This window comes from Microcaecilia unicolor, chromosome 5 (genome assembly GCF_901765095.1).
Source record: "Microcaecilia unicolor chromosome 5, aMicUni1.1, whole genome shotgun sequence".
Lineage (NCBI taxonomy): Eukaryota > Metazoa > Chordata > Amphibia > Gymnophiona > Siphonopidae > Microcaecilia > Microcaecilia unicolor.
In genome coordinates this window covers 113,807,544-113,830,311 of record NC_044035.1, presented here as the reverse complement: position 1 = coordinate 113,830,311, position 22,768 = coordinate 113,807,544, and the positions used below count along the sequence as shown (strand labels likewise).

Sequence of the window (22,768 nt, the reverse complement as noted above, 5' to 3'; positions counted from 1 at the left end):
ATGAGAAACCAATCAATTGAATCCTATTGCATTTTCATAAGTAGTCTTGAATCTTTTATATCTGCAAATTGGCTTTAGCTGGTAATTTGGGGTGAGGGCAAAAAAGACCCTAAATAAAACAGAGACTCAGACCCAGAGAATACCTATGTGTAGCTGTGGTACTGTATTCCCAAAAGCAACTGATTGTACATATATTTGGAGAATAATAAATAAAAGTATTCGATTGCTTATATATTCTTTGGAGTCTCAGATATAGAAGTAATTTTGTGTAGCAATGTTCTGTACTCCCAGTGAGATATCACTGATCTGCTAATTATACAAATACTTAATAAGAAATAAGGTATCTAATAAAGAGCAAACTGATGCAGCCTTGGGTGATTTATTTCTTCCTAGGTATTGGTGGGTGGACCACCATATTGGGAGGGATAGATTGACTCTAAAAAAATACAATTTGTAGGTGTGAGTTTTGTACTTTGTATTTATTTCTATTTGTTTTCTATTTCTAAACCTTCTTGAATAGTGCTTGTCAAGAGGAGGTATATAAAGGGTTTATTAAAAAATAAATAAATATTCAGATGATGATTCCTTTTAAAGAATCAGTGAAATCAACTTATGAGTTTGTGAATACTTGTTTTCTGAAGGTGAAGTACATGAATTAAAATATACTTAACATTAACCCAGAAGAAAATAGGCCTATTATGAGTAGGAACCTCAAAGAAAATCCCTTCAGAAAGCCCTGCATAGTAGTAATTAAGATATCACTGAAGACATGCATTAAAAGTTCTAGATAAAGCAATATACGAAAAAAATACTAGACACTCCACTTTATCCATAAAGGTGACCTAGGTGGTTAGAAGAAAGGAAGGGATCGGATTCAAATTATGCTTGCTGAAGTTCTTTCAGCTCATGTATAGGTTAATGGCTACATGAAAAACACTAGGGGGATAAGGTATTTTGTCTCTGGAATAAGTTAAGTAATTTAGAAGGGAGGTGTTGCATCAGTTTTAGAGGGGGGAGGGAAAGCGCAAAACCTGGCCATTCCAGGAATATCCGATAAAATATTCAAGAGACTAGGTGCTTCCTACTGATCTTTGAAATGGTTTGATGATTGTTTTTATATTTTCATTACAGATGATGTACTTATGGGAATTTGGGGGATTTTTTGGAATTCTGATCAAAATATGTTTTTTTTAAATATAATTTTGTATTTGATTTTAGTACTAAGTAACAGCTGGTGGAAATTAACTGAATAGATTGTAATCTGTCTAGAGGGCAGATCCAAGAGTATCTGAGGCCCTTAGCATATATCCACAGCTGTGCGCCTGGGTGCTGCCCTCCCCCATACACAGAGTCCAGCATCTGTCTCTTCCACCCCCCCAATTCCACCTCCATGACTGTGGTTTCCAGCATCTCTATCGTTCCTTCTTTCCTCTACATCCCTTCTTCCGGGGCAGTAACACAGCAGTTGGCAGCTATAGGGGAGAAAGGTTGCACAGAGAGAAGAGCAGTCTCTTAATGAGACGAAATGTGGGCATAGTAAGCTCAGTGTCTGTTCTCACTGGTTTGCTGGTATGCTTTTTGGTTACCAGGTCACTTTTGCTAACATTCTGAAGAATGTGTGTTGGTTTTTATTTTTTAAGAGCATTTGTCTTTAGAAAATGAAAGTCAAAGTTAGGACCTTGTTCGAATGGAGGTGTGGTCCCCATCATTTGGGCTGCAAGCTCCACCAGCCTAAGGTGCTGTTGGTACGGTGAGCATGCCCAAATGACCAGGCAATTCTGCTCTCTTTTTATCTGAGCCTGAGCTGTGCTGAGACGACTGTTCCCATGTGTACCCACATGGTTCCTTAGGGGAGGAAGAACAGAACATAGCCATGAGGCAGAAATAAAAGGAAAACATCTTAAAGTCTAAAAATATTGCTGAAAATATTTTGTGGAGAAAGAGGAGATATGCACATCCATTTCGAACCCACAGTGAAACAAGACTGAGCTGAAGTGTCAGAAGAACTAAAAAGAATCCTTTACCCAGAGGATAGCAGCACACACACAACCACCCAGAGGATGCCACTGACAAGTGTGCCTGCAATTCCCCTGCTTATTGATAGAGAAAGTCCAGTTCCATATCTTGACATTTTCCTGAGAAAGGAAAATAGTCAGTTTTCCCTGCTTGGTCAGGCAGAACATGACTATATGGTTGGCTGTTTGGACTAGGATAATTCTGTTGGGTTGACTGATTCTTGAAAGTCTTTATTTAGAACTGCACATAACTCCAATAGGCTGATGGCCTATAGAGAGACAGTGGAGGCTTCCTACTTCAATACAGTTCCAAAGACAGGTTTGGGGGACTAGCTTAGTGGTTAGTGCAGTGGACTTTGATCCTGGGGAACTGAGTTCAATTCCCACTGCAGCTCCTTGTGACTCTGGGCAAGTAACTTAACCTTCCATTGCCCCTGGTACAAAATAAGTACCTGAATATATGTAAACCACTTTGAATGTAGTTTCAAAAACCTCAGAAAGGCAGTATATCAAGTCCCAATTCCCTTTCCCTTAGCATGCAAAAGCTCAGTACCTGAAGATCATTTAATGCAAAGAGTTGAGGTGCTTCTTTTTTTTTTTTTTTTTCAGAACTTGAATATGCTTAACATGCTATATAATCACTAATTAATTTCCTATCCAACACTGTTTCAAAGAATGTCCTTCATGGTTCTCTGGAAGTTTCAGTCGATGGCTCCAATTGGCATTATACAGCCTGGCGAGGAATAATCTGTGCCTGAGGTAGAGTTCACCTCCGATGCAGCAGCTATGAATGATGTGAAACCCTCTTGAATTTTCTGACTTCCAAAGCCACGTATTAAAGAGATACATCAAAATATTAATTCTGTTCAAGGCTCAATGGAAATCTCCCAGTTACTTGCTCAATTCCTCAGAAACCAGGTCTTGGGCTTGAGAAGGTGCAATGAAATTTGACTCCTTACTTCGAGATTAGGCCCAAAAGTCAAAGTGGTTAAGAGCTTCTTTAGCATGGCCTTGCCATCAGAAGTTGGTAAACCTCTGTGGTCCTCAGATCAATCTTTTAACAAATCAAGAAATTGGACTTCAGATCAACGGTAATGACATCTATTTTCAGGAATGTGTCACAGCCAGCAGCATCTTGACACTGTCCCATGTTTTAGCAAACCTTGTATGACACAAAAGATAGGTATCTTCTACTTGCAACTGGGAGAAGAACTGAAGCCACCAGTTTGCTGTGTAGAAATGGTAAAAAAACTTGACAAGGAAAAACAAAACAAAGAAATTACAAGATAGACCAAATGGCTAAAAAGAATGTGGCCTGCAGATGCAGCTGTGCTGAAGAAAAACATCATGGACAAGCTTAGCAGTAGTAAAATAAGAGTTTATTTGGATTTATTTACTGCCTTTTTGAAAGAATTCACTCAAGGCAGTGTACATGCCAAAAACCCAAAGCCAGGGTGAACTACAGGGAAGGTTCAGACAGACACTAAAGGTCCCAGCTTCCTCAGCTCTGAAGAGCTGCAGAAAGGAAAAACTTGTCTAATCTCAGAACTAAAACAAAGGGGAGCTACGAGACTATGCCGGAGTACTGTGAATGAGCAGTGAAATGCTTCTGCTCTTTTTAGAAAGCTCTGGAATCCATATGTTTGGTGGTTAGAGTATACTGAAAGAGGAAAAAAAAAATTCAGAGGAAACCTACTTTGTGAATTGATTCTCAATTAATTTTTCAGAAGCTTCTGGGACAAATTGTCTACTTAATTAAAATCCGAGTCTAACATTCTTTCCCCCATTTCCTAGATTCGAGACTTGTCACAATCAATGTTTCTGAAATATTGAATTATAAGCTGTCATGGTAATTACTATGGAATAAATAGCAATTAAGATTGCTCACACAAATAACCTCAAACTGTTTGCAGTGAATAATTATGCTAATAGTGTTTTTCTACAAAATCCATGCTTCCTTCACAACAATTTGCCAGCAAACGTGAAATGCAAATCTACAGCACTATTTCACAAGTTGTTAAAAACAAAGCTGGCAAACCTTTCATCTTGATTTAATAAACCATACAATGAAACACATATACAAACTGATGAAAAGCTAAATTTAAACTAATTTAACAATATTATGAAAGGACAGGTTCATTTTTAACTTTGTAGAGGGTCTGTACAGTGTGGCCCTGTCAAGCATATAGCCTTTCTTTGCCCACAGTCCCTAAGAGCCCCTTAGGATGTAGATATACCACCTGTCGATTCAGGCTTCCTCCTGCTGCTGCCATGGTTGCAATGTTTAGTCCATACAAATTTAAGCCCCACAGAGGGTTAGTTACTGTAATTTTGCTTTCCAAAATCCACTAGAATCCATCCAGAATCAAAGTAAAATATTATTGTGCAGCACTGACTTTGGCACTGTGTGATGACAAAGCTAAAGAAAGGGATGAGCCATCACACAGAGATGAAAATGTGGCTTGGGAATCTTGGGGAGGATGTAGATTGTAGAAATAATTGGATAGGTACTGTAAGAAAATCAAATTATTTTACTAGTGAGAAAACCACTTGTGTACAATGTCTAAGAGAATTGAAATCTCACTTTTAATGGAGGAAGTGGGGTCAGTCTTTAAATTTTCGGTAGAAGATCGTATCTTCTAATTGTGTCTTAATTTCCGAGATATAATTTTCTCGATCCATAACCACTATAGCTCATCCCTTGGCTGGCTTGATAACTATTGAGGAATCATTTTTGAGATCTTGAATGGCCTGTTTCTCTTGCCTTGATAAATTATACAAGATTCTTCTTTTTTGTTCTTTCCAACTGTTCAATGGCCTTCCAGACTAGTTTTTCCAAAGGTATGTATGGCCATGTGGGGCGTAGTTTTTATTGAATACATTTCCTCAAACTTCACTACTGGCTTCCATCAGATCTGTTTCTTTTATATTTTCCTGTGAGGGAGTCTACAGGATGTTGTCATTTCCCCTTAAGGTTATTCCTTTACAGTGTCAGAACCACCTTAAGAACCATAGTCCCACCCAAGGGAGACGTGACACAGGAGGGGTGGAGCCAGGAGAGCAGAAACTATGAAGTATAAAATCTCAGGTCACAGCTAGCTTAAGGAGGCCCAGAGGGAAACAGTGACAGCCGACTGCATAGGACTCTACGATCTATATGTATGAACTACAACTGCAACAATCAGGTAGGTCAAGTTTGACTTGGAACCTTGCAACTTGATACGTTTCACCCAGCTGGATGTAGGCTGGTCTAGGTGAACTGCTAACAACTGTACTGGTAACTCTGGGGAGCCAGACCAGAGCCCAACAGTGTACACTGCATGCTGCGGCCTTGCAGGAGCAGGATACAGAACACTCTTGCATTAGTTTACTCACCACTGAAGTCAAAACGACAGGTCTGTAATTCCCAACCTTCTCCTTACTTCCACTCTTGTGCAAAAGGGACCACCTTCACCCTTCTCCAGTCCTCCGGGACCACTCCGGATTCTAAGGAAGCATCAGAGAGGTCAGTCAGCGGAGCTGCCAGAATTTCTCTGAGTTACTTGAGCACTCTCGGATGTATCCCATCAGGCCCCATCCCTTTGTCTACTTTTAGTTTAGCTAGCTCCTCACAAACACAAGTCCTCTGAGAACAGGTCTTAGTCTACCATACATCCATTCCCATTTGCATTTATTTTCTGTGGTCCTACCCCACGCCTTTCATCCGTGAACACAGAACAGAAATAAGTTGTGAACTGCTTAACAACTATTTCTGTTCTGTATTCACGGATGAATGGTCGGGGGTAGGACTGCAGAAAATAAATGCAAATGGGGATGGATGTATGGTAGATCAAGACCCATCCTCAGAGGACTGTGTTCATGAGGAGCTAGCTAAACTAAAAGTAGGCAAAGCGATGGGGCCTGATGGGACACATCCAAGGGTGCTTAAGGAACTCGGAGAAGTTCTGGCGGCTCCGCTGACTGACCTCTTCAATGCTTTAAGAGTCCGGAGTGGTCCCGGATGACTGGAGACGGACGGATGTGGTCCCTTTCACAAGAGTGGAAGAAGGAGGATGTTTGGAATTAAAGACCTGTCAGTCTGACCTCGGTGGTCAGTAAACTAATGGAAATACTTCTAAAGCCGAGGATTGTGAGGTTTCTCCAAGGCAGCATGGCTTCACTAGCAGGTCATGTCAGACAATTCTGATTGATTTCTTCGACTGGGTGACCAAACAGTTGGACGTAGGGGGGCACTAGATGGGAACTAGATGTGGTGTACTTAGATTTCAGCAAAGCCTTTGATACTGTTCCACACAGGCAACTCATAATAAACCGAGTACCCTCAGTATGGGACCTAGAGTAACTGACAGGATTAAAAATCAGTTGAATGGAAGCAGACAGAGGGTAGTGGTAAATGGAGCTTAATCTGAAGATAGGGGTGTTATCAGTGGAGAACTGCAGAGATTGGTGCTAGGGCCGGCTCTTTTTAAAGAGTGATATTGCGGAAGGGCTGTCTGGTAAGATTTGTCTCTTTGCAGATGATACCAAACTCTGCAACTGAGTGGACACCCGGAGAGTGTGGATGACATGAGAAAAGACCTAGCAAAGCTTGAGGAATGGTCCAATATTTGGCAACTAAGATTTAATGCTTAAAAAATGCAGAGTCATGCACTTGGGTCACAAGAATCCAAGGGAATGGTACAATATAGGGGGTGAAGTGCCTCTGTGTACAAAGGAAGAGAGGGAGTTAGGGGTGATTGTGTCTGATGACCCTGAAGTTTCCAAACAGGTAGAAAAAGCGACGGTAATAGCCAGAAGGATGCTTGGGGGCATAAGGAGAGGAATGACCAGCAGAAAAAAAAAAAAAAAAAAGAGGTGAAAGTGTCCTAATATAAGTCTCTGGTGAGGCCCCATTTAGAGTACTGTGTGCAATTTTGGAGACCGTACTAAGGAAAGATAAAACAGGATGGAGTCAGTCCAGAGGGCGGATACAAAACTGGTAAGTGGTCTTAGACATAAAACATATAGGGACAGGCTTATGAACCTCAATATGTATACACTGGAAAAGAGGAGAAAGTGAGAAGATATGATAGAGATGAATAAATATCTCAGGGGCATTAATGTACACGAAGTATGCCTTTTTCAAATGAAGAAAAACTCAGGAATGAGGGGGCATATGATGAAGTTAAGAGGAAATAGGATTAGAAGGAATCTAAGAAAGTATTTGTTCATGGAAAGGGTGGTAGAAGAGAGGATGGCCTCCTGGTGGAGGTCATGGAGATGAGGACTGTGTCAGAATTTAAGAAAGCATAGGACAAGCATGTGGGATCCCTTAGGAAAAGGAAGTGTTAGAGGTTATGGAGGATGAGTAGACTGGATGGACTATTTGGCCTTTATCTGCCGTAATGTTTTTCTGTAAAGACTAGTTTTCTTTTCTCCTGTACTTGTGAGTTGATCAGGAACCCTACTTGATACTTCAAAATAATTATTTTGTTCACTTTAACCCGCTGTATGGCTCTGGTTTGTCCTGGCTCAAAGTCCACCCTCATTCATGTTACCACACTTCCATATTGGACCTTGTAAATTGCTTGCCTTCCTGTTTCTTTGGACTTTCAAAATGAGTCTTAGGATTTTTCTCAACCACCAAAAAAAAACTAAAATGAGCCCACCATGATGCTACTATACAAATCAAACTTACTGCAATGTAGTATACTTTAGCCTTTTCAACCAACTTCCAGTTCTCTTCCAGATCAAGATGTTTTTCCTTGTCATAACAATTAGCAGCAGCAAGGTTGGCTATTAGAGACCTAAAAAATAACACAGATCTCAATTATACAACAGTCTATTTTATGTACCTTAACATCTGACTCTCCTGTATAGAGAAGCACCTACATGTGTGATCAGTGACGTTTACAGAAGTAGATTGGCAACATGTGTAAATAGCAATTCCAGAAAAAAAGCTATCCACATATATAGATTGATGGGATGCTGAGTTTTGAAGAGGCCATTTTACAGGTGTAGGTTCCAACAGATCAAAAATACTATACATGCATTTCCACATTTTACAGGTGTAGGTTCCAACAGATCAAAAATACTATACATGCATTTCCACATTTTACAATAGCAATACTGTATATTGCAATTTATTTCCCTGTTTTTGCACCTGCTCTGAATTGAGTGCACCTTTCATTAAAGTGCTCATTTTGGCCAGAGCTCAAAATGATGGAATGTGGGGCTTATCATATTTGGCCTTAAAATAACAACCCTGTTATAGCTTCCCTAAATTGGTCCCATTTTAACACGGATATGCTTGAGTACGAGCACTTAAATATGGAGGTTGCAAAATTGCTACATCCATGTATGAATGCCAGTATTTATCTATGAGAAGCAGCTGAGTGATGTTCTTTTTTCTAAAATGTATACTCCTGTTGTACACCCCAGCACTTACACTAGTATTTGCCAATATCCTGACGCATATTTTACAAAAGGCACTCTTCAGTAGAATAGCGGTTCATAAACTGTGTGTAGCAGCAAATTTACAGGAGAGCCATGACACAATTTATGCAACCTCCTACAGCCACCCAAGCCGCTCCTGCTGTTTCTCTAAATGAACAGCGGCAAAACAAGCTTATCCATGGTGCTCCTTTTAAAAGTAACCCCACCCCCACCTTAATAGGGAACCAACCTTCTTGTTCTGGGTTGCAGGGTTTGTTATGCTGTGGCTTCAGCTCTCAGCTGCAGTCTAACCGCATGACACAGTTTGGGAACCACTGTATTAGACTGCTACTGAGAGCTGGAGCCACAGCATAACAAACCACCCTGCAACCTGGAACAAGAAGGTTAGTTTCCTATTAAGATTTGGCGGGGGGGAGGGGGGGACGATGACACAAGCTTACTCTGCTGCACCTGCTGGTCTAGAGAAACAGCAGCAGCAGCAGGGGTGTGTGGGGGGGGGGGGCATAATCGAGGCACATACTGGATGGAGGAGGGAGAGAGAAGGTGGGCTGATGGAAGGTAGGACTGAATACCATTAGCGACAGGGAGGGGAGGGAATATTTGAGAGGAAATGTGTAGCCTAGGCGCACCGTTTCCCAAGAAAGTTTGGGAACCACTGCAGTTGAGCCTTTTGTAAAATACTGGGGGGTAACTTAAGGTATCATCCAGGACCTCCCATATTAAGACTCTAAGCAAAATAGGGCTTTATAAAAATAACAGTTCATACAGTATGAGCTTACAAGTCATGGACTCTATTCTACCGGGGTTCAGTCAGTGTTTTGCTGTGTATTTACTGCTGGGCCATGTCTGGGCATCAGCATTGAATATCTGGGCATACATGGCTGGATAAAACGTATCTGGTTAAATGCGATACTCAGCACTTAACCAGTTAAAGCAAACCTGATAAGATAGGACTGTGTTTATACAGTCCTATTTATACAGTTACCTTATCCAGTTAAAGTGCTAAATATGGGCACTTAATCACATAATGCTTGCTCGTATCTGGACTGCCAACAAAACAACCAATTACAGCTTAGGTGCTAACGGGGTATATTCAGCGGCAGTATCTATTATAAAAGAAGAGTCTAGTGGTTCAATTTCTAACTAAAGACCAATCACATCACCAACTTTTATTTTCATAAAATTAAGAGGGTTAGTTTGCAATCAGCTTAATTCATACTTGACGCAACATGATGTTCTGCACTTTACCAGTCAGGCTTTCAAGCGTGGCATAGTACAGAAACAGTTACTGTGCCCATTTAGGACACTGTTCAGCACATGCTATGTCAAAATGGTAAGGATTTTATCCTACAGTTTGATCAATCATCAGCTTTTGATCTGGTGGATTATGATACTTGGCTTTCCAAGCTTAGTCATATAGGTATTGATGGTAATGTACTTGAAGTGGTTTTGAGGACTTGGTTTTTAGGTCATATAAAGTAAAACATAATGGAAAGTTATATGATAGAGAAATCCTTGTGGAGTCCTGCAGGGATTTCCTTTGTCACCTACACTGTTTAATATCTTCTTACATTCCTTGGGTTTGGAACTTACAAGAGAAGTTACATCATTTACAGTTATGCCGATATCACAATGTTAATTCCAATTTACTCATAGTAACATAGAAAATGACAGCAGATAAAGATCCGAATGTCCATCCAGTCTGCCCAACAAGATAAACTCATTTCACATGGTATGTGATACGTTATATGTATACCCGAGTTTGATTTGTCCTTACCATTATCAGGGAGCAGACTACAGAAGTCTGCCCAGCACTGTTCTTGCACTACAAGTTCTGAAGCTAACATCAAAGCCCCTTAAAATTTACACTCCAACCCATCCCTAACTATTCAGTTACGATCAGGGCGTAGACCGTAGAAGTCTGCCAAGCACTGGTTTTGCTTCCCAATTACTGGCATTGCCACCCAATCTCTGCTAAGATTCCGTAGATCCATTCTTTCTGAACAGGATTCCTTTATGTTTATCCCACACGCTTGAATTCCATAACTGTTTTCATCTCCACCATCTCCCGTGTGAGAGCATTACACGTATCTACCACCCTTTCTGTGAAAAAATACTTCCTGACATTACTCCTGAGTCTGCCCCCCTTCAACCTCAATTCATATTCTCTAGTTCTATCACCTTCCCTTCTCCAGAAAAGGTTTCTTTGCGGATTAATACCTTTCAAATATTTGAACATCTGTATCATGTCACCCCTGTTTCTCCTTTCCTCCAAGGTATATTTATTTATTACATTTGTACCCCACGCTTTCCCGCTCATCGCAGGCTCAATGCGGCTTACATAGTAACAAGAGAATACAATCTGTAGTATCAAAATCAACAAAGGAGGTATGTGATAGGACAAATGAACAAGGAGTAAATGAAATAGAGATGTGTGAGAACGAATAGGGATAGGTAAGGAGGTGGAGCGAAAAAAGAGAAGTTGGAAAGAGCATGTAGGGTAAGAAGGTTGGTAGGAGATATTTTCTGAGTCATTGTTGTTAATGATTAGTTGAACCGTAAATAGATGGACTGCATATGATTACTTATGGTTTGTCAGGTCATTCGGGTAAACCTGTTTGAATAGATGGGTTTTCAATAGTTTCCTAAAGGGAAGATACTCACTAATTGACCGAATGTATCTGGGCAGAGCATTCCAGAGTTGGGATCCCAAGTAGGGGAAGTTAGATGCATGGTAGGTTTTGTACTTTAGTCCTTTGCAATTGGGAAGGTGCAGGTTAAGGTATGATCGTGAAGATGTTGACATGTTTCTGGTCGGAAGGTTTAATAGATTGACCATGTAACTTGGTGATACTCCATGGATGATCTTGTGAATTAGTGTGATGGCCTTAAAGTTGACTCGTTCTCTAATAGGGAGCCAATGAAGTTTCATACGGAGGGGTGTTGCACTTTCGAACCTAGGCTTCCCATAAATAAGTCTAGCTGCCGTGTTCTGGGCAGTCTGAAGTTTTTTCATAATTTGGGCCTTACAACCAATGAAGATACTATTACAGTAATCAGCGTGGGTGAGTACCGTGGATTGTACCAAGCTGTGGAAGGTATTCAAAGGGAGATAAGGTTTCACACGTTTCAACATCCACATCCTGTTGAACATTTTCTTCGTGATGGATGTTGCGTGGTCTTCAAGGGATAATGTAACTCCAAGGACTTTCAGATTGTTGGACATAGGAATTGAGACATCAGGAGTAGTGAGAGTAGTTGGATGGAATGTGGAATAGTGGGAAGAGAGGATTAGGCATTGAGTTTTATCTTTGTTCAGTTTCATTTTGAAAGCTTTGGCCCAAGAAGTTAGGATTTTCATACCATTGGTTATTTTGTCGGAAATTTCTGCCAGGTTAGATTTGAAGGGAATAAATAAGGTAACATCGTCAGCATAGATAAAAGGGTTGAGACCATGTTTGGAAAGGGATTTAGCCAGAGCATAAGGTTGAACAGAATTGGGGACAGAGGAGAACCTTGAGGCACACCGCAATCTGATGACCAGGGAGATGATACTGCTTTAGATGACTTGACTCTATAGGATCTAGAGGTAATAAAGCCTTCGATCCATTTTATAACATTGCCACCAATTCCCAACTTATCCAGAAGTCTAGTAAGAATACAATGGTCGACCATGTCAAATGCTCCAGACATATCAAACTGTAAAAGGAGTACGCTATTTTCAAATTATATTTCTTGTTTGAATTTGGATATTAAAGTAAGCAATACCGTTTCTGTACTGTGGGTAGGACGGAAACCTGATTGAGACTCATGAAGGATGGAGAATTTTTGTATATACTCATTGACTTGAAAGGTCACTCTGTTTTCCATCAATTCAGTTAATAGGGGGATGGAGGCCACTGGTCGGTAGTTGGTAACATCACTTATAGGTTTCTTGGAGTCTTTGGGTATAGGTGTGAGTAATATGTTACCATGTTCGGTAGGGAAGGAACCCTGCTGCAACAAGAAGTTAAGGTGGGCGGTGAGATCTGTGATGAAGTGTTCAGGGGCGTCTTTCATTCAATGGCTAGGGCAGGAGTCAAGATGACAATGGGATCTGGAGAGTTTGGAGATCGCCTTTGAAACTTCTTCGGTGGTGAGGAGGGTAAACATATTCAGGTCGACAAGTCTCTCCTCATACGGTTTGCAACGCAAATCCCATACCACTTTTGTAGCTTTTCTTTGCACCACTTCCAGTTTTTTACATCTTTAGCAAGATATGACCTCCAAAACTGAACACAATACTCCAAGTGGAGCCTAATCAATGACTTCTAAAGGGGCATCAACACCTCCTTTCTTCTGCTGGTTATACCCCCTAGCATTCTTCTTATCACAACCGTCGCCTTGTCAAATTGTTTCTTCACACCAACACCCCAAGGTCTCTCTCCTGAGTCGAGCTTACTAATCTCTCCCCTCCTATTTGGTATATCTCTTTTGGGTTTCTGCACCCCAACTGCATCACTCTGCACTTCTTGGTATTAAATTTTAACTCACTTACTTAAGGTGCTCTAGACCAACAATACATTTAGTAGTAGATTCTGTTTATTGTAACAAAACACACACCGACATACATACATACCCTTTTATGTCTGAACAAAGCTCAATCCTGCTTACATGATTGCAATTGGGATGAGGTCTACAAGGGTGCATAAAGCATTGATACGAGCTGAGTTACTCTCGGCTGCGTTAATAGAGTACTGTCATGCCCAGTGGGTACTACGTGGTCTGAGGATGAATAAGGAAACCAGATTTTTGGGTAACGATCAATATGTGTCAAAGTGGAATTCAGTAATCACTCAGTGCTCTCTGGATCTGATGCTTTTGACTATTGATGCTCTACAGTGGAGTGGAGTGAAGGAGTGGCCTAGTGGTTAGAGTGGTGGACTTTGGTCCTGGGGAACTGGGTTCAATTCCCACTGCAGGCACAGGCAGCTCCTTGTGACTCTGGGCAAGTCACTTAACCCTCCATCACCCCAGGTACAAATAAGTTCCTGTATATAATATGTATGTAATATGTAAGATACTGCGAACCGCTATGTGGATAATGATGAAGAAAAAGCAAATTTGCTAAACAGATACTTTTGTTCTGTTTTCACAGAAGAAAATCCTGGAGAAGCACCGCGATGGACTGGAAATTAGACTGGAAATAGTACAAATGAGAATGAAGTGGATAGAGCACCGTTCACGGAAGAAAGTGTGTATCAACAACTTAAAAAGCTAAAGGTGGACAAAGCCATGGGACCGGATGGGATCCACCCCAGGACATTGAGGGAGCTCAGAGAGGTTTTGGCGGGTCTTCTTAAAGATTTGTTTAATATATCCTTGCAGACGGGAGAGGTTCCGAGGGATTGGAGAACAGCGGAGGTGGTCCCTCTTCACAAAAGTGGTGATAGGGAAGAAGCTGGAAACTACAGGCCGGTAAGCCTCACTTCGGTTATTGGAAAAGTAATGGAAGCGATGCTGAAGGAAAGGATAGTGAATTTCCTGGAAACCAATAAGTTGCAAGATCCGAGACAAAATGGTTTTACCAAAGGGAAATCGTGCCAAACGAATCTCATTGAGTTCTTTGATTGGGTGACAGGAGAATTGAATCAGGGACGAGCTATAGCCGTAATCTACTTAGATTTCAGCAAAGCTTTTGACACGGTTCCCCACAGGAGGCTCTTAAATAAACTAGATGGGCTGAAGATAGGACCCGAAGTGGTGAACTGTATTAGGAACTGGTTGACGGACAGACGCCAGAGGGTGGTGGTGAATGGAATTCGCTCGGAGGAGGGAAAGGTGAGTGGTGAAGTGCCTCAGGGATCGGTGCTGGGGCCGATTCTGTTCAATATATTTGTGAGTGACATTGCCAAAGAGTTAGAAGGTAAAGCTTGCCTATTTGCGGATGATACTAAGATCTGTAACAGAGTGGACACCCGGGAGGGAGTGGAAAACATGAAAAAGGATCTGAGGAAGCTAGAAGAATGGTCTAAGGTTTGGCAATTAAAATTCAATGCGAAGAAATGCAAAGTGATGAACTTAGGGAATAAAAATCCACGGGAGATGTATGTGTTAGGCGGGGAGAGTCTGATAGGTACGGGCGGAGAGAGGGATCTTGGGATGATAGTATCTGAGGATTTGAAGGCGACGAAACAGTGTGAGAAGGCAGTGGCCGTAGCTAGAAGGTTGTTATGCTGTATAGAGAGAGGTGTGACCAGCAGAAGAAAGGGGGTGTTGATGCCCCTGTACAAGTCGTTGGTGAGGCCCCACCTGGAGTATTGTGTTCAGTTTTGGAGGCCGTATCTTGTTAAGGATGTAAAAAGAATTGAAGTGGTGCAAAGAAAAGCTACGAGAATGGTATGGGATTTGCGTTACAAGACTTATGAGGAGAAACTTTCTGAACTAAACATGCATACTCTGGAGGAAAGGAGAAGCAGGGGCGATATGATACAGACGTTCAAATATTTGAAAGGTATTAATCCGCAAACGAACCTTTTCCGGAGATGGGAAGGTGGTAGAACGAGAGGACATGAAATGAGATTGAAGGGGGGCAGACTCAAGAAAAATGTTGGGAAGTATTTTTTCACGGAGAGAGTAGTGGATGCTTGGAATGCTCTCCCGCGGGAGGTGGTGGAAATGAATTCAAACATGCATGGGATAAGCATAAAGGAATCCTGTGCAGAAGGAATGGATCCTTAGGAGCTTAGTCAAGATTGGGAGGCGGGGCTGGTGCTAGGGAGGCGGGGATAGTGCTGGGCAGACTTATACGGTCTGTGCCAGAGCTGGTGGTGGAAGGCAGGGATAGTGCTGGGCAGACTTATACGGTCTGTGCCAGAGCCGGTGGTGGGAGGCGGGGATAGTGCTGGGCAGACTTATACGGTCTGTGTGCCAGAGCCGGTGGTTGGGAGGCGGGGCTGGTGGTTGGGAGGCGGGGATAGTGCTGGGCAGACTTATACGGTCTGTGCCCTGAAGAACACAGGTACAAATCAAAGTAGGGTATACACAAAATTAGCACATATGAGTTATCTTCTTGGGCAGACTGGATGGACCGTGCAGGTCTTTTTCTGCCGTCATCTACTATGTTACTAAGTAAGCCGCATTGAACCTGCTGTGAGTGGGAAAGCGCAGGGTACAAATGTAAGAAAATAAATACTTAATAAATAAATAAATACAGGAAGAGATTCAGGGATATCATGAGGAGTTAAATAACAAACAGGATAGCATTAAAAATTTGCAAGATAAATTGCTGTTTGAAAATTTTTTTTTACGTGAACATAATCAGAAAGTTGAGCACTATCGGATGGAACAGAGAGCATTGAAGGTGCCTAAATTCCGCAGAGACAAGTATGACTATACAAAAGATATGTTTATGGTTGGATGGATAAACGGAGGCGGGGGAGGAAAGGAAAGCCTGGAGGTATGTATATCATAGAGGCCATGAAAAGATGAAAACCACACATACTTCTAGTTTTTATTTAAGCTATTTTGCTTTTCTTGAGCTGGGAGCAGACCTAAGAGTTGCAAGAGAGCTATAATGTGCTTTTTCTGAAAACTACCCTTCTAAGGTTGTGGTTTGACATTTGGCCTACGCTAACGTGATACGTTGCTGGTCAGCAACTAAGACAGACTCCTATGACTAAGGACATCTGCTGTATCCAGATAAACAATCAAAAGAAGAAGTGGGTGTGGGTAAAACTGTAGCCATAGCTTGAGGGTGGGGTAGTAACAGGGTAACTTTATCCATGATCTAATGAAAACTTATGCTTATGTACATGACAGGCCATCAATTTAAGAGAATGATAGAATTTGATGGAACATGCTGGAAACTGGATTCATCATAACAGGAAACAGAATATTCTGGAAAGATGCATATTCATTAGGTAGGAAGGGTAATTATAATTAAGATAATGAAGAAAGGAAGAAAAAGTATTTAAGAGGAAACAAAACTGAGGATGGTGAGCCTCAGTGTGTCCACTAGCAGGTGGACATATTGACAGCTCTCAGGGAAAACTGTTTTTATTTGCTACATATTATACTGTATTGGGAGTTTATTTGTCACTATTTCAATAATTACTGATTGGCTTCTTTGACAATTTGAATAAACATTTATTATGCCCAATACTTATTTAGTAGCCAGAGTTTTTTTCTTGCCTGGGGGAGTCAAGATTTATTTGATGGTCCAACCCCCCAGGTGTGATGGAAAATATTAAAAATTGCTTTTCAGTCCTGCTTTTTATCAATAATACATTTTAAAAATCCCCTGTCTTTGACCAAAAGTGACTTTCCTGGTATATCTCAAAGAACAGGCTGGAATGTAAGGCACATCTCAAGAACAATGTCTGAGGTAAGGCACACTCAAGAACAATGTATAACAGATAAAGCACATCTTAAGAACAATATATGAGATAAGGCACATCTCAAGAACAGGTTGGAATGCCTCTGAAGCCAGCTTGTGCAGGAGGAAGGCGGGGTATGCTTGAGGTTCGGGAGATAAGCCACCTGGCCAGTGGTTTGTTTACCTGAACTGAGATCACATGACTGAAACCTCATGTACATTCCTGGATAAGTTTTAGCTTAATAAAAAGGGGGCTTTTGCAGCAGAGCCTTGGGGCTCATTCTGTGGATGGACGCATCGTGCGGAAAAGACTTGTTCCTGGTCATATGGAGACTTCAGGCTTTCGGTGCAACGGGCCCCCAGCTGATGAGATAAAGGCCTGAATGGTGTAATTCCTGACCAGTGATGATGATATATATATATCTTTCTTATTTTACTTTTCTATAGCCTTCCTTTAGTAATGTACTCGATTAGTGTGTGTATTTCTTAATCACTGCAATGCAGTAACAATAATGATTTATACACTCTCCAATTAAAGTGCAAATAAAGAGTTTCATTTACTCAATACGAATCTAAAAGAATCTGTAGTATTTTAGTCTTTGAGCAGTCTGTGGTGATCAAGTGAGCAGGCTGCAATACCAAAGCAATACACCAGGAGACCTCCAGAAGGCTACTACTGTCTCTGAGGCACAGACAGGAATGCAGGTAGGAGGGTGAATTTCAAGCTATTCACTAGAGACTCCTCTGGTGAGGATGACACTAGGGTAGAAAAGAGTAGTAAACAGTCTGTTCAGCTGCAGAATAGAACACAAGAGCCTGTAAATGTGTTATCTAGTTCTTTTTTACGACTTCTGGAACAAATGCAGGTGTCAAGTTTTCAAGGCAGAAACTAGGTTTGTGAGCCCTTGGGCCACTGCCGTGGAGCAGCAGTGACAGGCAAAACCACCCCACACCAGAGACAAGGCAGAACTCTGACAGGAACAGCTAGACTTCACCTGCACTCGACCGCCGTTCCTCAAGAGTTGAGCCCCTGGGTGCAGGCGGCCGGCAGGACTTACCAGACAGGGCAGGAACTGGATATCAACTAGGCTGAACAGGGACTGAGGGTCAGAGGGGAAAGGAATAAACATGGGCAGCAAGGCAGAAAACTGGGCTAGGACTCACAGACAGACAATACTACACAAGGCAGGAAAATGGACAAGCTAAAGGATAGGAACTGAAAGCTGCCAAGCAGCCACTGAAACAGGGTACAAATACTGACAGACAAGAGACAGGACTGAAAGCTGCAGAGCAGCCACTAAGCAAGAGACACTAACTAGGAACTATACAAGAAACCAGACTAGGCAGAAGTGCAACAAACCACCAATAAACCAGGGACCTTAGACGATGCAAAGGCAAACATAGAAGTTTCCAGGTGATTAATAAAGCCCATCAGCTGCTGAAGTTCAAGCTGCAGGAATCACAAGCCAGCTACGGGTGCTGTTCAGGCACAAACAAGAGAAGCAAGTCTGGCAGCCCGGAAGAAACGGACCGGACTGGGCTGAAGTCTGGAACGGGTGACAGTCCATAGCAGCCACCGGTTCTGGCCACCAGAGGGCGAGGTGAGCACAGACAATTAACATTCACATACGTGACAGCAGGAGGTCCCCGTAGAACTGAAAGCGGATGCATAAAAAAAGAGGGGGAAGCCCGGAAAAAAGAACAAGAAATGAATAGCATGATTAATATCTCCTCAATGAGTCTGTCTTTGACTCAGAAGGAGGTATTATGTAAGGGATTTTCATTTGTCCCGTCAAGCAATTACGACGCTTTCAGTACCCAGCAGGGTTTATATAGATTTTTCAGGGAACTAAAATTGCGTCTTTTCTTTGGGGTTTCTCAGACAGGTGAGCAAGACTATTTGCCTAGCACAGGCAAAATATCAAATTGGACACTCCCAAGTCCTACGAATCCTTCAATAATGGCATTCCAAAAACTGGTCCTATAAGATCTGTGTAGGCTAGAACAGACTCAGATTTAAAACATTAGCAACATGTCCACTAATCACAAACGCTATATTTGGGAACTGGCCAATGACGACCATGTGGTTATCCAGAGGGCAGATAAGGGCGGATCCATCGTGATTATGGACTGGGATAAGTACATTGATGAGGGTTTGAAACAGTTACAACAAACTCAGTATTATAGAGCGATAGATTATGATCCTACAGCCGAGCTGCAACAACAAATTAAGGTGTGTGTGGATACTGCAGTGATTGATGGCATTTTTTCAGTTAAAGAGCAGCGCTTTTTATGTCATCCGTGCCCTACGGTTCCTTATATTTATTTTATCCTGAAGGTTCATAAGTCGCTGATGGATCCGCCAGGATGCCTCATAGTGTCTACCTGTGGGTCGGTGTTAGAGCTGTTATCAAAACATATGGACAGGTTGTTACGTCCGTTTGCGAGTCAAGCTAGCTCCTATGTCAGGGATTCTATTCATTTTATTCAGATGTTGGACCACAACGCTCGACAGGCATGACAATATTTACCTGGTGGGTCTTGATGTGGTAGCTTTGTATACCAACATACCGCAGGATGCAGCAGTAAAACTAGCTTGTGAGTATTTTGCTGAAGCCGAGGTTCCAGCTTCAAAGATAACACTATTGCAGCAATTATTGACTTTGGTCATCTGTCATAATTATTTGGAGTTTCAGCAGAAGTTTTACATTCAAACGGGCAGGGTGGCTATGGGAGCCACCATTGTGCCTTCGTTGGCATGTCTTTATATGATGTAATTTGAAAAAAATCATGTATATAACTCATCATACTGTGGCAATACTTTGCTTTGGAAGAGGTGTATAGATGACGTCATTTTATTTTGGAAGGGGATCTAGGAGTGATCTTCATGCGTTTATTTGCCATCTTAATACAGCAAATGCTCACATCAAGTTTACCACCAGGATTGGTGAGACAGAGATAGAGTTTTTGGATATCAAAATTAGAAAACAATCAAGCGGCAGGTTGGACACTACCATCTTTAGGAAAGAGACCGACAGGCACACCTTATTACATTATTCCAGCTTTCATGATGTTTCGTTGAGGAAAGGTGTTCTTGTCAGTCAATTCTTTAGATTAAGGCGGTTATGTTCTTCTACTGTGGATTTTAAAATCCAATCACGACATATGATGGAATGATTTTTACAAAGGGAGTACCCTTTAGGAGTGCTTAGAAAATCATATAAAAGGGCACTATATGCTCATAGACCCTGGCTGTTCTTACCCAAACAGAAGAGCGTACACAATTCTTTGGCATGTGTGCTTCCTTATTCCCATCAGGCACCGAAGATAGGGCGTTTTATACACAAGTATTGGCATGTTCTTACTGAGCACCCTAAGGTTGCGTATAGGCATAGAGGTAATTTGGGAGATATGCGTAAGAGACCTGTACCTGATTTTTCTTTGGGTTCATACTCTCCATGTGGGAGATGTGTTTATTGCAAACATTTTTTCACCACCAGCTGTTTGCCCATAACGGGTACTACCAAGAAGTTTTATTTAAAGAGCAATACCACGTGCAGTAGTGGTCAAGTTGTGTACTGCATTATTTGCCCTTCCTTTATGTATTATAAAGGCCAAACAAAACACCAATTAAAACAAAGATTGGTGGAGAACATAAGTAACCTTAGGCACCGGAAAAAGGGGCTCCATTGGTATTTCATTGTATATAAAAAAAAAAAAACATTTAATTGAGGACCTTAAGTGTGTGGTTCTGTCTCAGGTGATCCTCCCTTGGGGTAGGGATGTCAGCAAGGTGCTGTTATCGATTGAGCAGGGTTTTATTTTTTCTTGGTGTACGGTGGCCCCAGATGGACTAAACATGGAGGTAGAGTGAGATTAGAATGCATTTCCCCTTAAGTGTAGGGTGGAGCCATTTTGAGGTTGGGTATATAACCCCGGAAGTAGAATGTGCGGGAATGAAGCAGGAGTGGAAATCTGGGATTCTGGCTGGATGCTAGTCCCACTGGTAAGCAGCCATAAATAGAATTAAGAAAATGTATGATAAAAAGAAGGTATTATTGAGCCGTTAATAGATGAGAGTTTGTTATGGCAATGGTATGTTTGTTGGGTTTTTACAGAGTAGTTCCTCCTGAAGAGGTACCATGAAAACCGGTTACGCATAGGAGCTGAGGAACGTTTGGGAATATATTTAACTTTGGATGGACTGAGCGACGCTCTCCTGCAATGCTTGAGCACCAATAGAACAGGAGCAAATTGTGCCATTTCATGGAAGAGTAAAGGTTTTTTACAACTGCCTTTGCTGGACGAAACTGTGGAACTGTGTTAAAAAAGGAGATTTTGATTTGCATGCAACTGATATCAAATGCGTGCATACTGACCAAACAAACCTTTTTTTTTTTTCCATCTGAGGACAGTTGTGGTCAGATAATAGGAGGATTTGATACATAGTGATACATGATGACTTGCATGATATGAATGGACAATTTTACTTAAATATTACCATATGTTGATGAAGTTTTATAGTGTAATGTGAGCGATTTGTTACAAAGATTATGTAAGCAGGATTGAGCTTTGTTCAGACATAAAAGGGTGTGTATGTACGTCGGTGTGTGTTTTGTTACAACAAACAGAATTCGGATATATGTATTGTTGGTCTGGAGCACATTAAGTAAGTCATTAATATAGGAGTGCTCTGGTTCTATTAGCATATCCCCTGTATTTAAATAGATTAAACTTTAACTGCCCGACCCTCGACCATACTTCTAAAGTTCGGAGATCCCTTCTCATTGTTTCTACTCCCTCCAGGGTCGGAGATCCCTTCTCATTGTTTCTACTTCCTCCAGGGTATCCACTCTATTAGCTATTTTCATGTCATCCGCAAAAAGGCAAACCTTTCCTTCCAAACCCTTCAGTAATAAATCACACAAATATATTAAACAGAACAGGCCCCAGCACCATAGTAACATAGTAGATGACGGCAGAAAAAGACCTGCATGGTCCATCCAGTCTGCCCAACAAGATAACTCATATGTGCTACTTTTTGTGTATACCCTACTTTGATTTGTACCTGTGCTCTTCAGGGCACAGACCGTATAGGTCTGCCCACCACTATCCCCGCCTCCCAACCACTGGCTCTGGCACAGACCGTATAAGTCTTCCCAGCACTATCCCCGCCTCCCTACCACCAGCCCCGCCTCTCAATCTTGACTAAGCTCCTGAGGATCCATTCCTTCGGCACAGGATTCCTTTATGCTTATCCCACACATGTTTGAATTCCGTTACCATTTTCATTTACACCACCTCCCGCGGGAGGGCATTCCAAGCATCCACTACTCTCTCCGTGAAAAAATACTTCCTGACATTTTTCTTGAGTCTGCCCCCCCTTCAATCTCATTTCATGTCCTCTCGTTCTACCATCTTCCCATCTCCGGAAAAGGTTCGTTTGCGGATTAATACCTTTCAAATATTTGAACGTCTGTAACATATCACCCCTGTTTCTACATTTCACTCTATATTATATTTGTTGCATTTATACCCCACATTTTCCCACCTATTTGCAGGCTCAATGTGGCTTACATAATACCGTCAAAGGCATTTGCCCAGTCGGTGGATCAGGGGCATAGTCAGACAACAGATTTTGGGTGGGCACCAAATGTTCTCCCCCACTACCACCAAAAGGCATCTCAGCTGGCAGGAAAATGCTTTTTTCCACTTTGGCAGTCTGCAGCAGGCATGCGCTGAAAACTGAACATGCGCAGGTGCTAGTTTTGTGGAGAGTAGCGTTTTCATTACCATCAGGGGGAAGTCTTCAGCTGGTAGAGCTTGGGATCTCCACCAGCTACCGCTAAACGTGTGCTGCTGTTGGGTGGGCCTGAGCTCTAAGTGGATGGGCCCTGGCCCACCTGTGGCTAAGCCACTGCGGTGGATAACAAAGTTGTATAGTGATCGTATGAGGTATAAG

General features: G+C 41.8%; 1 protein-coding gene across 5 annotated transcripts in view; it reads right to left on the bottom strand.

The window, feature by feature from the left end:
* The window catches only part of ADK (adenosine kinase), a 656,244-nt gene that overhangs the window by 298,364 nt on the left and 335,112 nt on the right, over nucleotides 1-22,768 (bottom strand). For all 5 annotated transcript variants that reach the window (XM_030203209.1, XM_030203211.1, XM_030203212.1 and 2 more), the window contains one exon: nucleotides 7,693-7,801. In XM_030203209.1, the coding sequence (XP_030059069.1) occupies nucleotides 7,693-7,801 (109 nt within the window). The remainder of the gene's footprint in view (nucleotides 1-7,692; nucleotides 7,802-22,768) is intronic.